Below are 19,193 nucleotides of genomic sequence, written 5' to 3'. Positions count from 1 at the left end.
TCATCTGGAGTAAGAGGTCTTGACAGCTTGTCCAGAAGCCGAATACCAGAGAGCAAAGAAATACCCTTGCCAATTCTACAAGCATGATCCCAACATTAAAAAGATGCTGCTGCTGCCTGACAAATTAATACACAATGAAAGCACAGAGACAATTTCACACCGGTTAAAGTGCTCTCCAGTTATGCTTTTGTACCCTAATTTGGATATATTTTTGCTGGTTTTGTTCTATATAGATTTAAAAGTTCTGTCTCACGCCAAAGAATACAAGCAATAGGCTGTTCTAGAAACCACTTGCCATTTTACCATGAAGCCATCTCTGTCTAGCAGAGAAAGGCAGCAAACCTGCTTGGGATGAAATATATGCCCATTCTCTTGAGGTGAGTTTTAGCTAAATGAATTACACTTTTAGCTTTTGGTTCTTACCTTCTCATTCTCCAGGTCTAACATCTTCTGTGTCAGTGCAGCTTCTGTCCCCTCTATTTGTTTCAACCACTACAGCAGTATGAAGACAAAAACCAGAAAATGAACAGATTTTGAAACAGGCTCTACCAAACATTTTGCAAGTTTGTTGCAGCACTTCCAGGCACATGCTCTGCTCATGCTATCTATTCACTCTGAAGACACACATGAATAAACAGGTTGTGAGAGCCAGGCAGAATGGAGGACTGCAGACACACTAAAGACTAACAAGTGGAGGTTGCTTTCCTACAGTAAATTAAATTAATTTTTCCCCTGTAAAGTTCAAGAAACAAAATAGACTTGGGTCAAGAATGCAAAATCAACCTGATTGTTACTTACTCAACTATTTGTTGGCCAAATTTGTGAAACCATCATCTCACTTTAGTCCTGCATTTTTCCAGAGGGCAATTTAAACAAAATACAAGTTGGAAAACTCAGCACTTAATTCTGCACAGTCTGCTGCACTCTTTGTGGGAAGAGGCTCACATGTATAACATAACATTGGTGATGTGGAGGGAAAAACAAAACAGACAGATGGAAGCTCTTGTAGTTGCTACTATGAATCCCTTACCATTATAGTGACATTCAAAACAATCAGAATGAAGTACAGCCATTGCATTCCAAAGGTAAAAATTACACATCGTAATAGCTAAATGCATGGATACAATTGCTTAATTACTAACCATCACCAGGATTATGTTAATATTTCCATTTAAGTTTATTGTAATGGGTGGGAACTGCCATTTCTGAATTACTTCCTTTCTCTACTGATCTTCAATAAGAGCCCATGACGAGCTTACAGAGAGCAGATTTGCCACTGGATAGTTATCACTTTCCTCAAATGCCTTGGTCATTAACACTGGACTACTCCTATCTGCTTTAAGTCTTTTGGTAACCTTTGCATATCAACTCCTTTAGTTTAGTGTTTTGGTGAATTCATTAGGCCTCAGACTCAAAGGAATTAATGACATACTAGCTTTTCCCCCTAAGATTTACATAGGAAATTTCAAAGATAAGTTTACAACTTATGAAGTGTGAATTCATTACTTCATAATTTTGAACCTTTCACTAAGAGACCGATGAATAAAATGGAAATTTGTTGTATCTGCTTACCAGGTAAGCTTTCTACAGAAAAAAATTAACAGGAACATCGATATTCCCCAGAAATTCTATTTTCACCATCTTTGTTTTCTTCATGTTCAAGGTGACAAGCTGAAGATATTCCTAAAGAAAGCCTCACCATGGATATTCAGCAAGACCGTGAGCACTCTGAACCTTTGAAATCAATGGAAATGGGAAATCCTGAGCATCTCTCAGAACTACCCTCAATCAAGTGAAGGGCTATTTGCAAAATGTAGAGGTCTAATTTTTTTTAAGGTATGCAAATGACATGCAAAACGAAATGTTGATTCTGATCTTTCTATGTCTGTTAACCTTTCATGAACCAAGGGCCACAGGAGACACAAACAGTATTTTTGGGAGTCTGTATCCTAGCCTTTTATAGTGCAGTTCTTCCCCTTTCATTTTTTGGATGTGAAGTGCTAAAATCATTACCTTATTTTAATGCCATAACACGGTGAAAACCATAGGGATTTGAGCCCTCTTCCCCATTTTTATTTTGCTTACAGCAGTTACTAATTTAAATTAATGATTATTAAATTACCTAACGTAGATTATTTACTTTAAGGTATTTAGATAAGTAGATTATCAAAATTATATCAATTAAAGCAATTATTAAAATTGCTCAAATTTTAATTTAAAATATCTGATTCTGAATTTCAACAATAAGTCAAGAAAGATTTAATGGAAACCTATGAAAAGGATGCACAGAGCTTCTTCAGAGAAATATGCAAGTCTTTCTTAGTTCTAAATGTTACCCCTTTCATACACAGATTATATTCTCTGGAAGTTGAGAACTAGCCATAAAGAAATGAGTGACCTGACTAATTACTTATCTTGTGCAAACTACTTTTTCTCTATGTCCACTAACTTACAGAGGAAAGGACCACTGACTACTCTGAGCTTTTTCAATCATCCACAGAAATGAGCCCAAAAGGGATCATGGGCACCTTACAGAGAGCACCTTACAACTGCTCCCAGAACACTGAGGACACCAGCACTTCTGGGAATGAAGTCTCTTGTGTTAAGTGGATTTTTAGTACTTCATGCTAAGGGAATATCTCCAAAACACATTTTTATTTTTAAGCTGGGTTTCTTTCTTAAGTTTGGCTTTATCTCAAGACATCACAATCCCAACACTCATACGAGGATGAATACATGCTCCAATCCAGATGACCTGAACAGAAAAGCCATGCTTCCCTGGCAAAGTTATGAAGCATCTTAGAAGACACGGTCAGTTTTTAGCAGATGAAAATATTTACTGAATTCTACCTTTTCACAGAGGGAAAGCACAGTCCCAGCTTGGATTATTGCAACCTGCTCTTCATTTCTCAAATTCTAAAACACAAAAAGATGCATTTTCAATTGCATTAAAAATTAATCCTTTAGCACAAGCAGTAAGTTTTAACCATACTTCAAAAAATAAATCAGCTATAACATTTAGGATTATAGACATGACCAAAAAGGATCCCATGACTGAAAGTTACACCAAGGGCGCTTAGTTCCACTCTATTTCAGCATACCAGCCCCACAACACTTTTTCAACAGATCAATCAATGAAACAGATCATTCAATGAAAATTAAGTGGTTTCAGTCAGGGACTTAGCAATTTTTTTTTTCTGCTTTTGCCAATTCACTGGACTAATCCTTGCAGCAAGTGAATCTCACCTTCATGCACTTCACACTTCAAATTAAAGAAAATGACACAAAGAGTAAGTGCCATAGGAACTTGCAGGACTTGCAAGATAACATGCAAATCTAGAACTTAAAACTAGTATTATAAAGACCTCAATCTGTTAAATCTAGCTATACACTGGACTGAGCTCCCTGGGTATTTGTGGCCCAAATATGTGACTAAGATTTTATATTGTATTTAGCAAAGAAGAGGATAAAGGGAAGACAGTTATCATTGCCTTTCTCCTAGAACATCCACTCCTGGCAGTGACAGCCTTCACAGCAGAAGGTGCTGCTATTATTACTCAAGAGGGATAATTCACAGCTTGGTCTGGCTTTGACTTCTGTTTTGTATCTTTTCACTCTGCCTATTACAACGCCTATTTTCCATATCATTAAGTCAAGACCAAATCCTACCTTAAAAATACTCTTTTCACTACCATCAGTTTAACTAAAAAATTTAATGTTGTAAGAGCTGTTCCTAAACATTAATGTTCTTCATACAAATACAGGCATATAAAATCACCCTGTGCACTGTCTTAGATGTTAGTATCTGCTGTGGAAAAAAAAAAAAAAAAGCTTTCAATTAACCATGAAACTGGAGATACATTTAAAAGTAAAAAAAGTGTTACCCCATTATCTCCAAGAATATCTAGTTTCTTCATAAGTTCGGATATATTCACATCCTGAAAAAGATGTTCAACACTTATTTTTTGTGAAGTAAGTCAGAAACAGTTTTTATATGCTACATTTTATGTACCCTCTATTCTCTTCTGTGCTTGAAAAGACACTTCACATGTAAGTAAGTGAAACATAGTTTTGCATCACAATTACAAAAGTAATTACTGATACTTTTAAGACAAAACCAAAAATCATTCTCAATTATAAAAAGCAACCTGGATATCTGGGCATGAGGGCAGAATGTTCCTGTATCATTCACATTTATCATCCTTCTAATGTGTGTAGATGAAAGATCAAAACTGATAAACATGTTTAAAAGACGTAAAGAGAAAGGGCTTAAAAGACTGGGTTTTTTGTTTGTCTTGAGTGGAGCACCAACCACATCAAGCTACAAAAGTTAAAAGGATAGGGAGCATGAACAAATAATTTCTAAGAAGGTTTGCTTGGTGGTTTGCTTTTTGTTTTCTTTGTTAAAAAAAAAAATACGGAATTTCAAATCAGCCTCACAGTGGCAGAAGGGAATGTGCACAGTGAACATCCTCCTCCAAACATTATCAGCTCACAATCATCTTTCTGATTAGAAAGCCACATTTCTCTGCCACTCAACTCTCAGGTAATGAGCTGAACAACCCATCCTTATTAAGGCTCAGCCACTTAAAATAAACAAGCCACTCCTTTGATTCAAAAACAAGAGGAATAAATTCATGGAATCACATAACCATAGAATATGCTGAGCTGGAAGGGATGCATCAGGGTCACTGAGTCCAACTCCTGGCCCTACACATCATCATAATCCCCAGGAGTCACACCATGTGCCTGAGAGCACTGTCCAGACACTTCTTAAACTCTGTCAGCCCTGGTGCTGTGACCACTTCCCTGGGAACCCTGTTCCAGGGCCCAACCACCAAGGGTGAAGAACCTTTTCCTGATAAAATTCACATGATGTCTGTATCTAACACTGTGCCAGGATCCAGTCGTAGGCCCCTGAACTCTATTTAAGTTACAAAATTTGTTGGAAATGGTCATGGCATTGTTTAACCAGAGGTAATTTCATTCTCCTGAACTATCCCAAGTTTGGTCTGCAAGTTAACACGGACCAGGGATCACTTCCACTGACAGCCTGCATGCAGCCATGCTGTTTAAAGACAGGAAGCCTTGAGAGCATGGAAATAAACCAGTTCATGTTAGTCCAAAATGCTTAATACACATACATAAAGCAAAAGAGTCTTGTTAAATGCTGCCACCCTGAACTTCTACTCATAATCAGCACTTAGAAAAGGCCAACATGTCACAGGGCCATGTGTGGTGTTCAAGTTTTTCTAGCCTGAGAGGTCCCCTCCCTCTCTTCCCAAAAGTTTCAGGGGTGTTCCCAAATGCTACATGCGCTATAGCTGTGCACATCACTAACTTTGGAATGGTGCAGATCCTAATACACTTGTGTTTGGATCGTTGTTAAAAACAAAACTATTGATTACAATCAGCATTAACAATGCTGAACAGAAACTTCTTTACACTAGTGAAGAATGGAATTTACTAACACATGAAAGTTCTTGCATCTATTGAGCCAGAAATAATAATTCTAGTAATTACTTTCCATATGATGCATAAAGGAAGAATCAGAAACCAAGCCAGATTTTGCATCATTCTGGAATCTACATTGCTACTGATTGCTAATAATTTTGAAAAGCACTGAGAAGAGATAAAGGTCAACTATTTCAGTCTGCCCATATTAGGTGACTGCCCCACCTTCCAGGTAAGTGAATTGAAAGGCAGATTGAAAAGAATCCACCTGTTAAGGTATATCACAGATGACAATGGAAAAAAACAGAAATTTTGGATTCTGGTGCACTGTACCCGCTACAGCCAACATGCAGATTAGAGTAACAGGTAAGCTAAAAGTGGGTGTGGCTCTATTTGTAGGTGATATGCTAACTAATGACTCTTGGTGTGCTTTGGGAGATGAGTATCCAACCAAATCTGTAGGTAAGAAGCAGCTTCTAACTCCCTTCTTCCAGACTACTCAGCTTCCTAAAAATATGCAGGGACAATTTCCATTTATTTCCTCTAGAGATCACACTATGCTCATTAAAGCACTGAATAGCAACAAGCCTCCTATAAGAGGACTTATAAACACAACTAAAAATTTGACCATAAATCACTAGGGAGTGGCACTGAGATTATGCTTTAGTTTCTTGCAGAAAAGTTATCCTGTTGTGCAACATTACTGACAACACATCTGAATTCAATCTTAAGTGAACCAGCACGCAAATCAAGTTGCACAAATAGTATGCTCATGGAGAAACAGGAATAAAGAGTAATTCTTGCTTCCTTATATCAGAAGGTAATCAAGGGAGATCCTGATGTTTATCTTGCTCTTGTTCTAAAAGAGTTCCAGCTATCTAATGAGTTTTGGATCAAGAAACTCACATTTCAAGGCCCTGACCTTAGCAAATAACTTAAGCATGTTCATTCAACAAATAAAAGCCTTCACTAAACTGGGTGTAAAATAAGGACTGAATATCATATTTCTGAACTCAGATGAAGACATTTAGTATCACTAACCATGTACTGTAGCAAGCCTGACAATGAATCACATCAACAGCCACATTCTTCCTAGACCAAATGTAAATTATCTTGATTGTACAGCCTTCAGTTTCACTGAGGAACTCCTGACATGACCAGATCAGATTGGTATGAAGCCCTTTCCCCAGGTAAAAACACATTTTCTTACTATTTTTTTTTTTTTCATTTTCTTCCCCTGCTAAGTGTCAAACCATTTGTTTGGATATTAAACTGATCATTCAAGAAAGGTTCCTAGCCATCCAACTGTTTCTAGTGCTCTGCATATACCTTTATTCCTTCCTGATGGCAGAATAGTTGAAGTGCACTTCCATTGTTTTCAGGGAAGGTGGTTATATGAAGATTAAATGCTGGTGATCTTCGCTCTCTCTCCTGAGGAAAGATTTGTTTAAAAACAATATTTGTGATTATACATTAACATTTATTCCTCACCTTTACAAAACATACTTGTACATTAAAAAGGCAGATTCCTTCTCTCATTCTAAACCTATTCTATTTCCTCTTACTTTTACCATTTTTGTAGAATTCTGTGTAAATACAAACATAGCTGCCAGCTGATTCCATGCACAAGTTTCTGCAAAGCTACCTGATGCTCACCAGCTGCAGAACCCTGGCAACATTGGTCCTAATTCACTGGAGCCCTAAAATACTCTGCAGGTTTTTATGTTGATTATAACCTTATCTAGCTATTGTTTTCTTTCATTGAACAATAAAGCAATTTAGAAAGAAGAATCTGCAGGAAAAAAAAAAATAAACTCCATCATGAAATAGTATTATTGAAGATTTTCTTAACAAAATTAAACCTGTGTGTCTGTTCCCTGTTTATTCTACAGTCTACCTTCCTATTAGAGCATTTAAAATCACCATTCATATTCACTCCACAAGCCAGGATGTCAGAATATATTGAAAGACAGCACTATTCTACAGTTATGGTGTTCTTTGTGCCAAAATGAAAAATTATAAATTCCCATTTATCTAAAGCTATACTATATCTAAAACTTAACTAGTCCATGTACATGACTTCCATGCATTTCTTCAAAATACCAACCTAATATTTCTTCAGAAGGCAGAAATACCATAAAATAATAAACAAGCAATTTTACCAAAATTAAATTTTAATGTGCCTCTGAAAAATTACTGGACTGAAGGATATGGGCATCCAAAGCATTGCTTCTTACTCTGAATTCTCTCTGGCCATGAGAACATGAGCAAGAAACACCAGATTTCATCTCTGTATCACACGGGGACACTTTGGCAACATGAGCTTTATTTTCTCAGAGACCACTACTACAAATATTTTAGTTTCTATGACCACCCATGTATTACTCCATTTCCTAAATCACAAATCAAGTTCTTTAATTGATATGGCAGGCAGACTGCATCCATTCACTTAAAAAAGTTATAAAGCATGGAAAATCTTGTTCATTAATTAGATTAAAACCTAATTTAAAACTACAGTGTAGAGAGAAAATCTCTGTAGTCTACGCAATATTCCTCCTTGGAGATTTTGTTTTAAATAATATTTACATCAACAGTCTAACTCTGAAATGGGCTTAAATAATGACTTAGCTGTTGTAAACCAAAACAAGAACTTTCAATTCTTATCCAAGTTCAGTTATGATTTTAATACTGTTAAAAATTTATCAGTGCTATTGCATTCAACTCACCTAAACCTACTTGCTTTAATTGATAAACAAATGATTGTGTTTTATACTTTACCTAATTTTCATCTGAAATAACCTAATTGCTCTAAAAAACACTGTCCTGATTACCAGAAGAACAGATCATTTTCCTACAGCATTGCATTGTCAGTCACATTTATGTCTACATGCTTGTCTACTAAGAAAAAAATCTTTTCTTGCAATCATACAAAAATACTCCCATTGTTATTCTGTGAAATAAGTATTCCAAGCTTTGGCACATGACAAAACCGTGCATGACATACTGAGCTGTTTTTGATGTGATTCTTCCATGTGAGGAGGATGTCTTGAAGAGTATTTGTTTGTTCCTTAAGAAATCTTTTTTGGCCAGTTTTACTTCTAAGAACACCCACACTTTAGGAAGCAATTTCTAGTGCAACAGCCAATTCAAAGGCTAAACTGTTCTCTATTTTAATTTACAGATCTTTAATGAAATATAAACATATGTATTAGAAAGTATATCTATTTTTCTGAACATCTACTGAAATTCTAATAACCTAAATTCATAATTTTGAATATAATGGGCTACGACATCAAAATATATGGTTGATAAAGGATGAAAAAAAGATAAAGAAATGCCAGACAAAAAGAACATTGACATAACAGGAAGACATGACATTTTCATCTTTATCTGAGAAGTTACACATGCCGAGATTTTTGGTGAAACGTGCTGGGTGATAAAAATGGAGGAGTGACAATGACAGGTTTCTTAGAAAGTTTATTCTAAGCAGTGTTAAGAATGCAGGTGATCTTTGAAACTGAACAATGTGTCATCAGGAAATATAACCATGTGACAACTGTGCATCACACACAGATACTTTAGTGTCACTAAATTTGCCATCCCCGATTTGTGAGGAGAACTGTTGTTTTCAATTGTAATCACGGGTTATATGTTCAAAGTGCTAATAACAAACAATTTTGTTTACTTCATTTATGCAAACTATAGAATTTGTCTGCTACAGGCAAAATATTAATTTAACCTACAGAAGTTGTATTTCTGCTTTACCTCTTTTCTTTAGCATTGACAGAGGTTTGTGATTTTTACATTTTTCATTGACTGAATCAAATTATTTCCAGTTCATGACCACTTTAAACCACGAGGAAATGGATTTAAGGTAAGACGAATTCTTTGGAAGCTGCTATCAAAATGCGTTCTTTTTAAGATAAATTTACTTTGTATTAAAGTTGTCAATCTTCAATCAATGCAATTTAAAGCAAATACATTGATGTGATGGATGTGTCAGATCTTTAGTCAGATCACTGCATGCAAGATGTGAGAAGGTGTGTTAATTTAATCAATGCCAGCCAAGGCTGTAGTATACATACCAAGTGATTTTACATGCAGGAAAAGAGCAGTTATGGAAATGAAACAAATAAAAAAGGCAAAATATTGCAAAACAAAATATTTTATTAGATGAAAACCAAACTATATGCAGTTATATTAACTATATTACATCTTTATAAACATTAGTGAGCATTCTCTCCAAAACATATTAAGGCAGCGGCATCAATTTAATTATCCCAAGATACAACATTTAAAAATAGATACCTAAATGACTTCCCTTATACATGCACCAGACATCAGTAATCTTTACAGGAATTTCAGCTTGGGTTCAAACATAATTTCTGCTCCATTTGAGAGTTTGCAACAGAGAGAATCTCTTACTTCAAGCTCTAGCACTCTGAATTCTAACAGCTCATTCTGGTCTTTTGCATCTTGCATCTCATTCTTCAGCTGATGCTCTTCTTGTTCCATTCTGTAAATCTGTGAGACAAACACAGCATGGTAACACCCTGTAAGCACTAGAAAAGGTACTGCACACAGTTACAAGCCAGGGTTTTATAAAAATTTATAAAAATTAGTAAAACTGCTAATTATTTCAAATTTTCATTTCACGTCAGGCTGTATCAAGGTAAAATGGAACATCACATAAGAAAGTATTTCTGAGAACTGTCAGCAGAAAACGGTCAATTGCTCTCTTAGAGTAATAATCTGGAAGCAGCATAAAAGTGATGTGAATATTGTAAAGTTTTCTTTTAAAAATCCAGCAAATGAAACTGAATTACATTATGATGAGTATACACTGTTCTCATTGTCTTTGCCCAATTAGACAACTAATTTTTACAGTATATGAAAGACAATAATGGAGCGGTTTTAATGACTACTTTTTAATTTGCCAGAATTTTGCCTTGGGGTACTAACAATGACAAAAGAGAAATTCAATACTGGCTATTAATTATGCCAACTAATAGCTTTGGTCTACAGTCTAGTTTAACTGGATAATCTTTTTCTTTGTACGAAACTAAGCAGAAGTGTAACATCTGGCATAATGTACTTTTACATTTATAATGCCATGTAAGTGTCCAAATAAATTAACACTGGCTGTGGCTACTTTTAATTATAATTTTTATGTGGTTATCTTATTTGTATTATACTACTATTAAGCTACCAATTAACAAAATTAATTCTTTGTCTTTCTGAGTTGACTAGCCAACTTCCCCACCACAATCAACAAAAAACAATGCAGGTGCTCAGCTCTGAGTATCTCAGACAGTTAATATAGTAAGCCTTACATCAATCAGTACTACTTAATGTGTGGAAAAACTATAAAAACGTTGAAGGGAGCAGGCAATTTTGTTAGTGGACAGGACAATAATAATCTTTGTGTAACTGTGTGTTTTTTGGACGCTAGAAACCTCAGACAGCTCAGGACGTACTGGTGGCTATCCATGTAATTCCACAATAAAAAGCAGCTTCAATTCCTGAAGAATATAAAGGCATATTGGTACTTTAATCTGAGACTTTTACTTAAATTTCTGCTCCTGGTGAGAAATAAAGGAAGTCCATGCTGATTTTATAATACTTAGTGCATTCAATTTCTTTTACGATAAAGGGCAACAATGGTGAAAATACTCCCACATACCTTCTCCAGCAGCTCCTGATTTGTTCTAATTAACAGCTGCTTTTCTTCTACCCATTTTGAATCCTGTGAGGAAGAAGAGGATTGAAAATACATATGTTTTGTCAAACGAGACAAATTAATTACTACAATAATTAGATTTCAGACATCACTTTACATTTAAGTATAAAATGGTCACACACTGAAAAACAAAGCTGTCCTAAATATTTCAAGGATGTACAGCGTTTTATACTACAGTGAAAATAAAAGTTCTTTCCTTTCCTGTAGCAGTCTTTTGTTTCCTAGTATGTTCCAGCTAGCATGTACTTTAACATCTTTACATGTAGCAATTGTGCATCACCAGTTATATACTTTATGTCATTTGTAAAACACTTATTTACTTAGCTGAACTCAAAATTATTGCTTTCCATTGCAAAGGTTTGGAAACTTTCTTGCAAAATTATCACATTTAAAGGAGTGATACAAATACAAATACAAAGGAGAGGGGATGAAAATGCTTTAATTTAAAAAGAAGCTTCAGCAATATAAAATTAATTACCCTCTGCTAAAAATACCAGAATCTGGCTAATATACAGTGTTTGTGGCAAAAAATTCAAGGCTGTGGAGGAAGGAAAGTGATGTAAGACATTGTACACTCCATTTGGAAACTGTATTTCCAATTGATCATTTGATCCCAAACACTTCTTTCATTTTAGGCTTTCCCATGGCCTCAAAAGGCCTCATCAAATACCCCTTTAAAGAATCAAGCTACAAGAACTCATGGCCAGCCATACTATTAAGGACCATGCATTCTTTTCCAGGAAGATATTTGCACAAGGAATCAAGGAAATCTGGATACCCCAGCCTATCAAATATCCTTGAACTAGCAGTCTAAAGTATTATGATATTATATTCAGTCCAATTAGAATTTTTAAAAACATTTTAGTTTTTCTTCTTACTCTCTATTACAGTTCCATATTGTACTGTTCTCTCTCCCTTTTCCCACTCACACAAAAATGCATTTCACATAATAAACAAGCTCGTTCCAAGAATAACATACTAAAATGAGTACTGAAAGGCATTACACTTGTCAAGAATTTTTAAGGCAAATGAAAGAAATGTTGAAAATAAAATCTGGTATCTAGTTTAGTATTTAACTAGCATTTTACTAAGGTCAAGGAATGAAGAGTTGCATGCATAGACTTAGGGTGGATAACCCAATGCATGGATATGGTAAATGTACCCACATGGTAGGATTCAAGAGCTATATCAGACCTGTAGCCTCAACTACTCCAGTTCACACAAGCAGAAAAAAAAACATCAATCTGCTCTATTAATAAATTTCTGCATCGTTCTTGATGGAGCCCAGCTATACTTTCTGAGAAAACCTGAACTCTGGCAGAATTGTATTTACACATCAGATCACTAAGACAGCTGAGCATTCATCCATCTGGCACATTCCATACTCCAATACTTTTAGATTTATTATTTACCATTATCTGTTAAGAATTTCTTCACCTAATATAAAATTTCTTATGCATGCACCTCAATGTACTATGTAGAAATGGATTAATAATTTTGTGTTACTTCTGGGGGAATACTGACAGGTCCAGCCAGAAGAGAGATTAACAAAAGCCATTGACATCTACTTTGAAATTACCATGAACTATTGTAAACCAAGCTTCACATAATTTTTAAACAATAATCTTCTTATCTCATGCTCTGAAATTGACTTCAGGAAATTTTCTGGAATATTACACTTGAATCTTTTGATTCATTATTTCCCTTACAAACACACTTTAGGGATTGGCTTCCAGAATGAACATTCCAGTTATTATTACATCATCATCGCTACCATGACCATCTAAATGACAAAGTAATAATAGAATAATTTTTTTAAAAAATCACATAGTGCACAAAGAATTCAGTTTATCATCACAACCATTTATTTTGTTTACTGTAAATACTAACAGGTCAGGAGAACCAAGCAGATGCTAGAGCTCCCAGGCAGACATTGTGATCCCCTCTGTGGAAAGCTAGTGCTCAGTGTACAAGCCACTAGAAACAACATCACAGTGCTCCTTGTCACATCCCTGGCTTATCTTCTCAGGATTACTAAGAGATACAAAGTTGAAAATGTGGTTCTGAATCTCAAAGTGATAACTAATTAAATTCTAGTTTCCAGACACACCTTTTTGACATAATGCTCTCGCAGGAAAATCACAGAAGTAGTTTTTTACATGGGTATCCAAATTCATTTATCTTACATGCACAGTACTTACATTATACACCGTACAGTCTTATTACATCTTGTTAATGTTTTCAACTACACAGCAATTTGCCCATAACAACTTTCTCATCAACAAACCAAAACAGCAGTAGTAGATGCTTGAGATGTCTTTGGTTTCAATTACTCTTCCAGAAGTTCAGTGGGCCATGATTTTTAGATTGATAACACATTTTAGTAATATTGTATTTACATGGAATTCATGAAGCAAATTGCAATTTGTGTGGAAGCTAGCACAAATTATTTTTTTCCTTAATTTGAATATGGTCCTCAAACCTTTGCACTGATAGAGAATCTTACAGAAAAAAATTCTTACAAAGAATAAACCATAAAAATAGTGTAATCATTTATCTGGCATTACATGTAGGTTGAGTCAACTGCTACAGTACCATCAGTCTTTGAAATGTATATCTATAGCTAGCTTATTTTATCACTACCTGCAAACTTAAATTCTTATTTCAAACAATAAAGCGTAAAATAACATCTCCCCAATTTCTACTGTGTGTTCTATGTCACACAACTGAACAACTTGCAAATGCATGCTCATAACTCTTAATGAGACTTCCTGAGGGCCCTAGACAATATTAAATATGCATCAGTAGACACATCTTTTGTGAGTATTTACATATATTATATATACTGAAGCACAAGACCTGATTTTACTTTGTGTGGTTTGGGAATCTGAAAGCAACTGGGGCCTCTGAGACTTTAAACCCAGGAGAGTAACACCACAAGTGGCTTCCAGTAACCCGACAGTTTAGTGCTTGTATCTCTAGTGTGTCTAGAAGTTGGGTTTCTAAAAAATTTTTCTTTAGTACACATCAAAAATATCCTTCAGTAGAAATATAGATTATTTATTTCATTAGCATTTATAACAAATACTAACAAAATGAAAAAGAGGAGAAAGCCCTTCACCAAATGACAATGGGAACAGAATGTGCACGTACACATGGTTATTTTGATACTATGCTTTAGTGTATTATGTGTTAGGAAAAGAGTCTGTAATGACATTTTCTTGGACTGCAGAAATCCTTTCCTTTATTTAAGCGATCTAATGCTGCAGTAGCAATTAAGCTGCATCATTCACACCAACACGCCAGTAAGCAATGAAGATGGCAAGAGCACCACTGCATGCAATGGAGAACATGATGTGGCACAGGACATTAAGAGAGTCTTTTACCTGTCCTTTCTCGATTAGAGCTTTCTCCAGGTCCTCAATTTTTGCCTGACACCTGAGAAGATCAGCTTGTAGTTGTTCACGAGTCTGGGGAGGGGAGGCAGAGAGATATAAAAAGTAAATATGTTTTCTACTATTTTATTCCCTTCAGCTTTTAATGTTTTTCAATAAAACAGTTGCTTATGTGTTTATGTTAAAAAATATTTGAAGCTGCCAGTTTAATAGGATTTTTCCTTCCTAGCCTGAAAAAATATTAACATCCCTTGTTCAGTGACAAAGTTCTTAGCAGGGGAAGAAAAAAAATAAATTTGAAAGAGCTATAAGAAGCTATTTATAAGCTTTAGTAACTTAAGACAACTGGGGGAAAAGGGACAACAGAACGGAGAAAGAGAATTGTATTAAGCACTGAAAAAGACCTTTAGGCAAATGAAATATACTGACCCAAAACAATTTACATATCCCATGAACAGCACATGCTGGTCAGTTTTCCTCATTTACATGATTATTACACTCACCACTACACTACAGTGGCTATTACCCCCTAATTCAGTGATGCCCTAGACAGGACTGGATCATACAAGGTACTAAACAAAAAAGTATATAAAACAGAAGATGTTTCTGGAGAAGCTCAGCCATTGAGGCTCGAGTTACCACAAGTATTTTTTCCACCCTACTTCAGATACTTTTTCAACCAAGCAGTTTAATATTCCTACAGGGATTTTTTTTCCTGCATCTTTGGGTCCCTGCTTACTTTAAGCCTCATCTAAAACTAACAGGAGATGTTCATCCTACCATAATAAATCATGCAAAAAGCTACTTTCTGACTCACTCAAGAGATGGATTGGTAGGGATCTACCAAAAAACCAAAAATGCCATTAAAAAGAAATAGCAACAATTTCTAGGTCCACAAAAAGTACAGTCTACAAATACCTGCAAAATAAAATTTAAAAAATCCCATGAAGGCAAAGAAAATATATTATGGCCTCTCATAACTGGCAAATAGATTACTGCCCCTGATATACTTTTTTAATAGTAGATGAAGTTATGATGGCTCCCACATCCTAATTCTATCTTGAGAAGTGATCTTCAAAGTGATCTTCTTTACAGCGTTCCTTGGCTAAGTGTCCTACTTAAAAAGAGAGTGTCAAAACTGACTAGGCTTTTGTAAGATGCTAAGAACTCTAACAAAAAAAGCCATAAAGCAGTAATTCTACTATTATAAGAACTGTATTTCACAAGAAAAAAAAATAAAAAAGAAGTGTATGTTGGGTGACTCCTTTTCTGCCAGTAATTTTTAAATACATTAAAATCATTGTCCTTCTGCATTCTTAGCAACACGCTGCAGTGGCACAGTACAGTAAAGGCCACATGTAGCAAGGCAGTAACATGTAATAATTCACAGTATTTAATATGCCTTTCCATTTTTGGGGTTTGGGGAGGTTGTAGAAGGAAGAAGGTCAGGAGTTTTTTATCTGCCAGGTCATGTCCAATTTGGTTTCCATCAGGAACCCCCACTTCCTGTTGTGCAAAAGTGCTTTCCAGTGAGCCAGAACCAAGATTTGGGTTAGATTTTTGATTCAAATTTGGGTCAGATTTTTAATATAGCCATATGATGGAAGTACCTAAGTACTTGTAACAACTTATCCTGTGATTCATTTAAATTCCATCACATCACTATCCAAACTGCAGGTTCAAATGTGTTATCACTCACAGAATAGAAATCTTAAATATATTATACATGCTAGAATAAAGTACAATGACATCTTTGTTGTGATTATACCAGATGAAATCTAAATTATCACCTTTCATATTATATCCTCTAATCCTCAAAAACACTGGGCTTTGCATTTCACTGATCTGCAAAGCTAACTCCTGATACTACAAATTGCTTCAGGTTTTTCTATTAATTCAGAGTTAAAAGAATTTCAGTTAAACAATTACCCTTGCTTCTCTCTCTGCATCCAGGGTTCCACCAACTTGTTCTTGGAGCAATGCATATGCTCTTTGCAAAGCTTGATACTCTCTTGTTAGCTGGCAAAACCTGAGTTCTGCTTCTTCTTTAGGCGTGCTCTTAATGAAGATGGGAGAAAAAGTGGGTTTGCATAAATATATATAATAATGGGTTTGTCTGTATAGAAGATAGATTCACAAACTTAACAACCAATACAACTCATACTAAGTCTCAAAGTTTACTAAAGGTATAAAATCCTAAAACGAGGAGATAGAGGAGAGGAGAGGAGAGAAGAGGAGAGGAGAGGAGAGGAGAGGAGAGGAGAGGAGAGGAGAGGAGAGGAGAGGAGAGGAGAGGAGAGGAGAGGAGAGGAGAGGAGAGGAGAGGAGAGGAGAGGAGAGGAGAGGAGAGGAGAGGAGAGGAGAGGAGAGGAGAGGAGAGGAGAGGAGAGGAGAGGAGAGGAGAGGAGAGGAGAGGAGAGGAGAGGAGAGGAGAGGAGAGGAGAGGAGAGGAGATGAATAACTGTCTACCACACAATTTAAGGATAGTGTAAGTTGCTATATAACACAGCAATGTACAGAAATGGGAAAGCTGTCTGGGGAAAGATGAAACAGTTTTGTGCAACACTCTCTTCAGCAACTCCAGAGCCACAGGGTCTTCAGAAGGTATTTGTTCTATTTCTCATGCAGTCCATCCTCACGTCCTTACACTTTTTCTCTACAATGCCAGGGTAAAGCACATTGACACAGAAACATTTCAAAAGCCGTAAGGTATTTTCTTAAATTTATTCTTTTAATACAAGGTATTTTCAAAGTCTTTATTTTTCTTGACTTTAGAACCACTAATGTTAACACTTATAAGGTCTTTCCTATACTGCTGAGGACAAGAAATGTCCTTCACTTTAACTAATTTTTGCTCCAAGAACTTGAGATCTAAAAAGATAAAAGATAAAAAGAGATAACAATATTATCAGATACTAAACCTAGGGAAAAAATGAAGCTTCTTCTGACTGAGGAGTATTAGGCAGAAGTTAATGTACAAGTAAGAAAGATGAAAAAGGGTATCTAAATCGTGCTTTGTGCTCACGCACGCAATCTTCCAAAGTAGGCCAGCAGCACTGTATATCACAGAGCTGAGACAATACATGTCACTGGGTATTTACTGCCTATGATCATTTAAGCCTTCCTGAATTACAAAGGCCTCTCTGACTATTGTGAGCAAAGAAAGAAAATCCTGATTGTATCAAAACAGTCAAATAAATTATAAGGTTGAAAGGCAAACTATGGTCCAAGTATTGACTTTCTGCAAAGCAATGTGCCTATTCATTTTCTGTTGACTAGTAAGAAAGAGTTTGAGGGAAAAAAAATATTTCTCAGCCCAGTATCTGCCAAATCTGTCAGACAGAACATTATCTTATTAATTTTATTGAAAAGTGTGTATGTTACCAGACCTGAAAAAAAAAACAAAGGAATTCTCTTCCAAATCTTTCCCAGTTCATGTGGTACAACAGCTGAATGTTTGTATTTATACTTCAAGAAGTAGAAAGAAGAAGGAATCTGTTACCACTTACATCTTCCAAATCTTCCTCTGGTGTTGCTGGTGTCCTGTCTGTTTTATCTGTGTTGTATGAAGTTACAGATGAAGTTTCTGAATCAACAGATTCTTCGTCAAATCCAAAAAATGTCTCCACAACATGCCTCTGAAAAATTAGGTGTGTTTAGTTACTAGCAAAACAAATGAAAAGCCCCAATGACCCAGTAACAAGTACTCAAGGTCTTCTCTGATGATTATTTTAGTATTTAAGAAGGAAAAAAGGTTCCAGTGCAAACTCTTATTCTGTGATTAAATAAGTTACTGTTTCAACATCATTTGTGGAAGAAGCTCCTGGAACAGAACTGGACACAGAACAGAGATGAGGTAAATGCCAAAAGAATAATCTTTCACAAAATAAAGCTAATTACCAAAACCACACAAGTCCTTACAAGATCCACAGTGGAGAAATCCAGTATCTATTCAGAAGAAAGTAAGCCAGTACAATGTAACATATAAGATGTGCAACCAAAAGGAAAAAAAGTGTTCTGGAGACCAGTGTGGAAAAAATTTAATTGCTCATACTAATTGCAAAAGGAAAAAAATAAAAGGAAAAAAACCTCTTTTGGAAAACCCTACTTAAAAGTATATATTAATGTTTACCATTTATTTTTTCAATATTATCATTCTCACTTTTTTTTCAAAAAGTTTGCTTCAATACCATGTCACAAAAAAGACATGTCTAGGAAAAAGCAGCATTGCACTTCAGATTTTAAAAATTTTATACAACATTATCAATTAAAAGCATGCTTAGAGAAAATTACTAGCCAGTGGAAATTAGTACAATATCAGTTGTGAAAAATGTGATTTTTTTTATACAAACACAATCATAGAAAGCAGCAAATTTAAGTGGAAATTCAACTGTTAAGAGAATTATTTATATATTTAGCTAGAAAAAAAGGTTTTTAACTGTTATTCATCACTAGAAAGCACAACTTCTTACACCACACAAGTATTTTAATAATCCAACACATTTTCAGAAGGGCAAGAAAACTGAAAATATTTTTTAAAAGGGCATTGCTGAGAAATGCATTAGGTTTTGAAGCAGCCTAGACAGACAGGGTAGTGGAGAGAA

General features: G+C 35.4%; 1 protein-coding gene across 1 annotated transcript in view; it reads right to left on the bottom strand.

Annotated features, from left to right (window-relative positions):
• The window catches only part of JAKMIP1 (janus kinase and microtubule interacting protein 1), an 84,286-nt gene that overhangs the window by 23,260 nt on the left and 41,833 nt on the right, over positions 1 to 19,193 (bottom strand). The window contains exons 9-17 of the mRNA XM_062492670.1: positions 18,099 to 18,227; positions 16,519 to 16,647; positions 14,581 to 14,664; positions 11,138 to 11,200; positions 9,880 to 9,978; positions 6,784 to 6,885; positions 3,885 to 3,938; positions 2,851 to 2,916; positions 424 to 492 (exon numbers count right to left, since the gene is read on the bottom strand). Of these exons, the coding sequence (XP_062348654.1) occupies positions 424 to 492; positions 2,851 to 2,916; positions 3,885 to 3,938; positions 6,784 to 6,885; positions 9,880 to 9,978; positions 11,138 to 11,200; positions 14,581 to 14,664; positions 16,519 to 16,647; positions 18,099 to 18,227 (795 nt within the window). The remainder of the gene's footprint in view (positions 1 to 423; positions 493 to 2,850; positions 2,917 to 3,884; positions 3,939 to 6,783; positions 6,886 to 9,879; positions 9,979 to 11,137; positions 11,201 to 14,580; positions 14,665 to 16,518; positions 16,648 to 18,098; positions 18,228 to 19,193) is intronic.

This window comes from Cinclus cinclus, chromosome 5, assembly GCF_963662255.1.
Source record: "Cinclus cinclus chromosome 5, bCinCin1.1, whole genome shotgun sequence".
Lineage (NCBI taxonomy): Eukaryota > Metazoa > Chordata > Aves > Passeriformes > Cinclidae > Cinclus > Cinclus cinclus.
The sequence above is the reverse complement of the archived record's forward strand: the minus strand, read 5'-3'. Positions and strand labels throughout refer to the sequence as shown.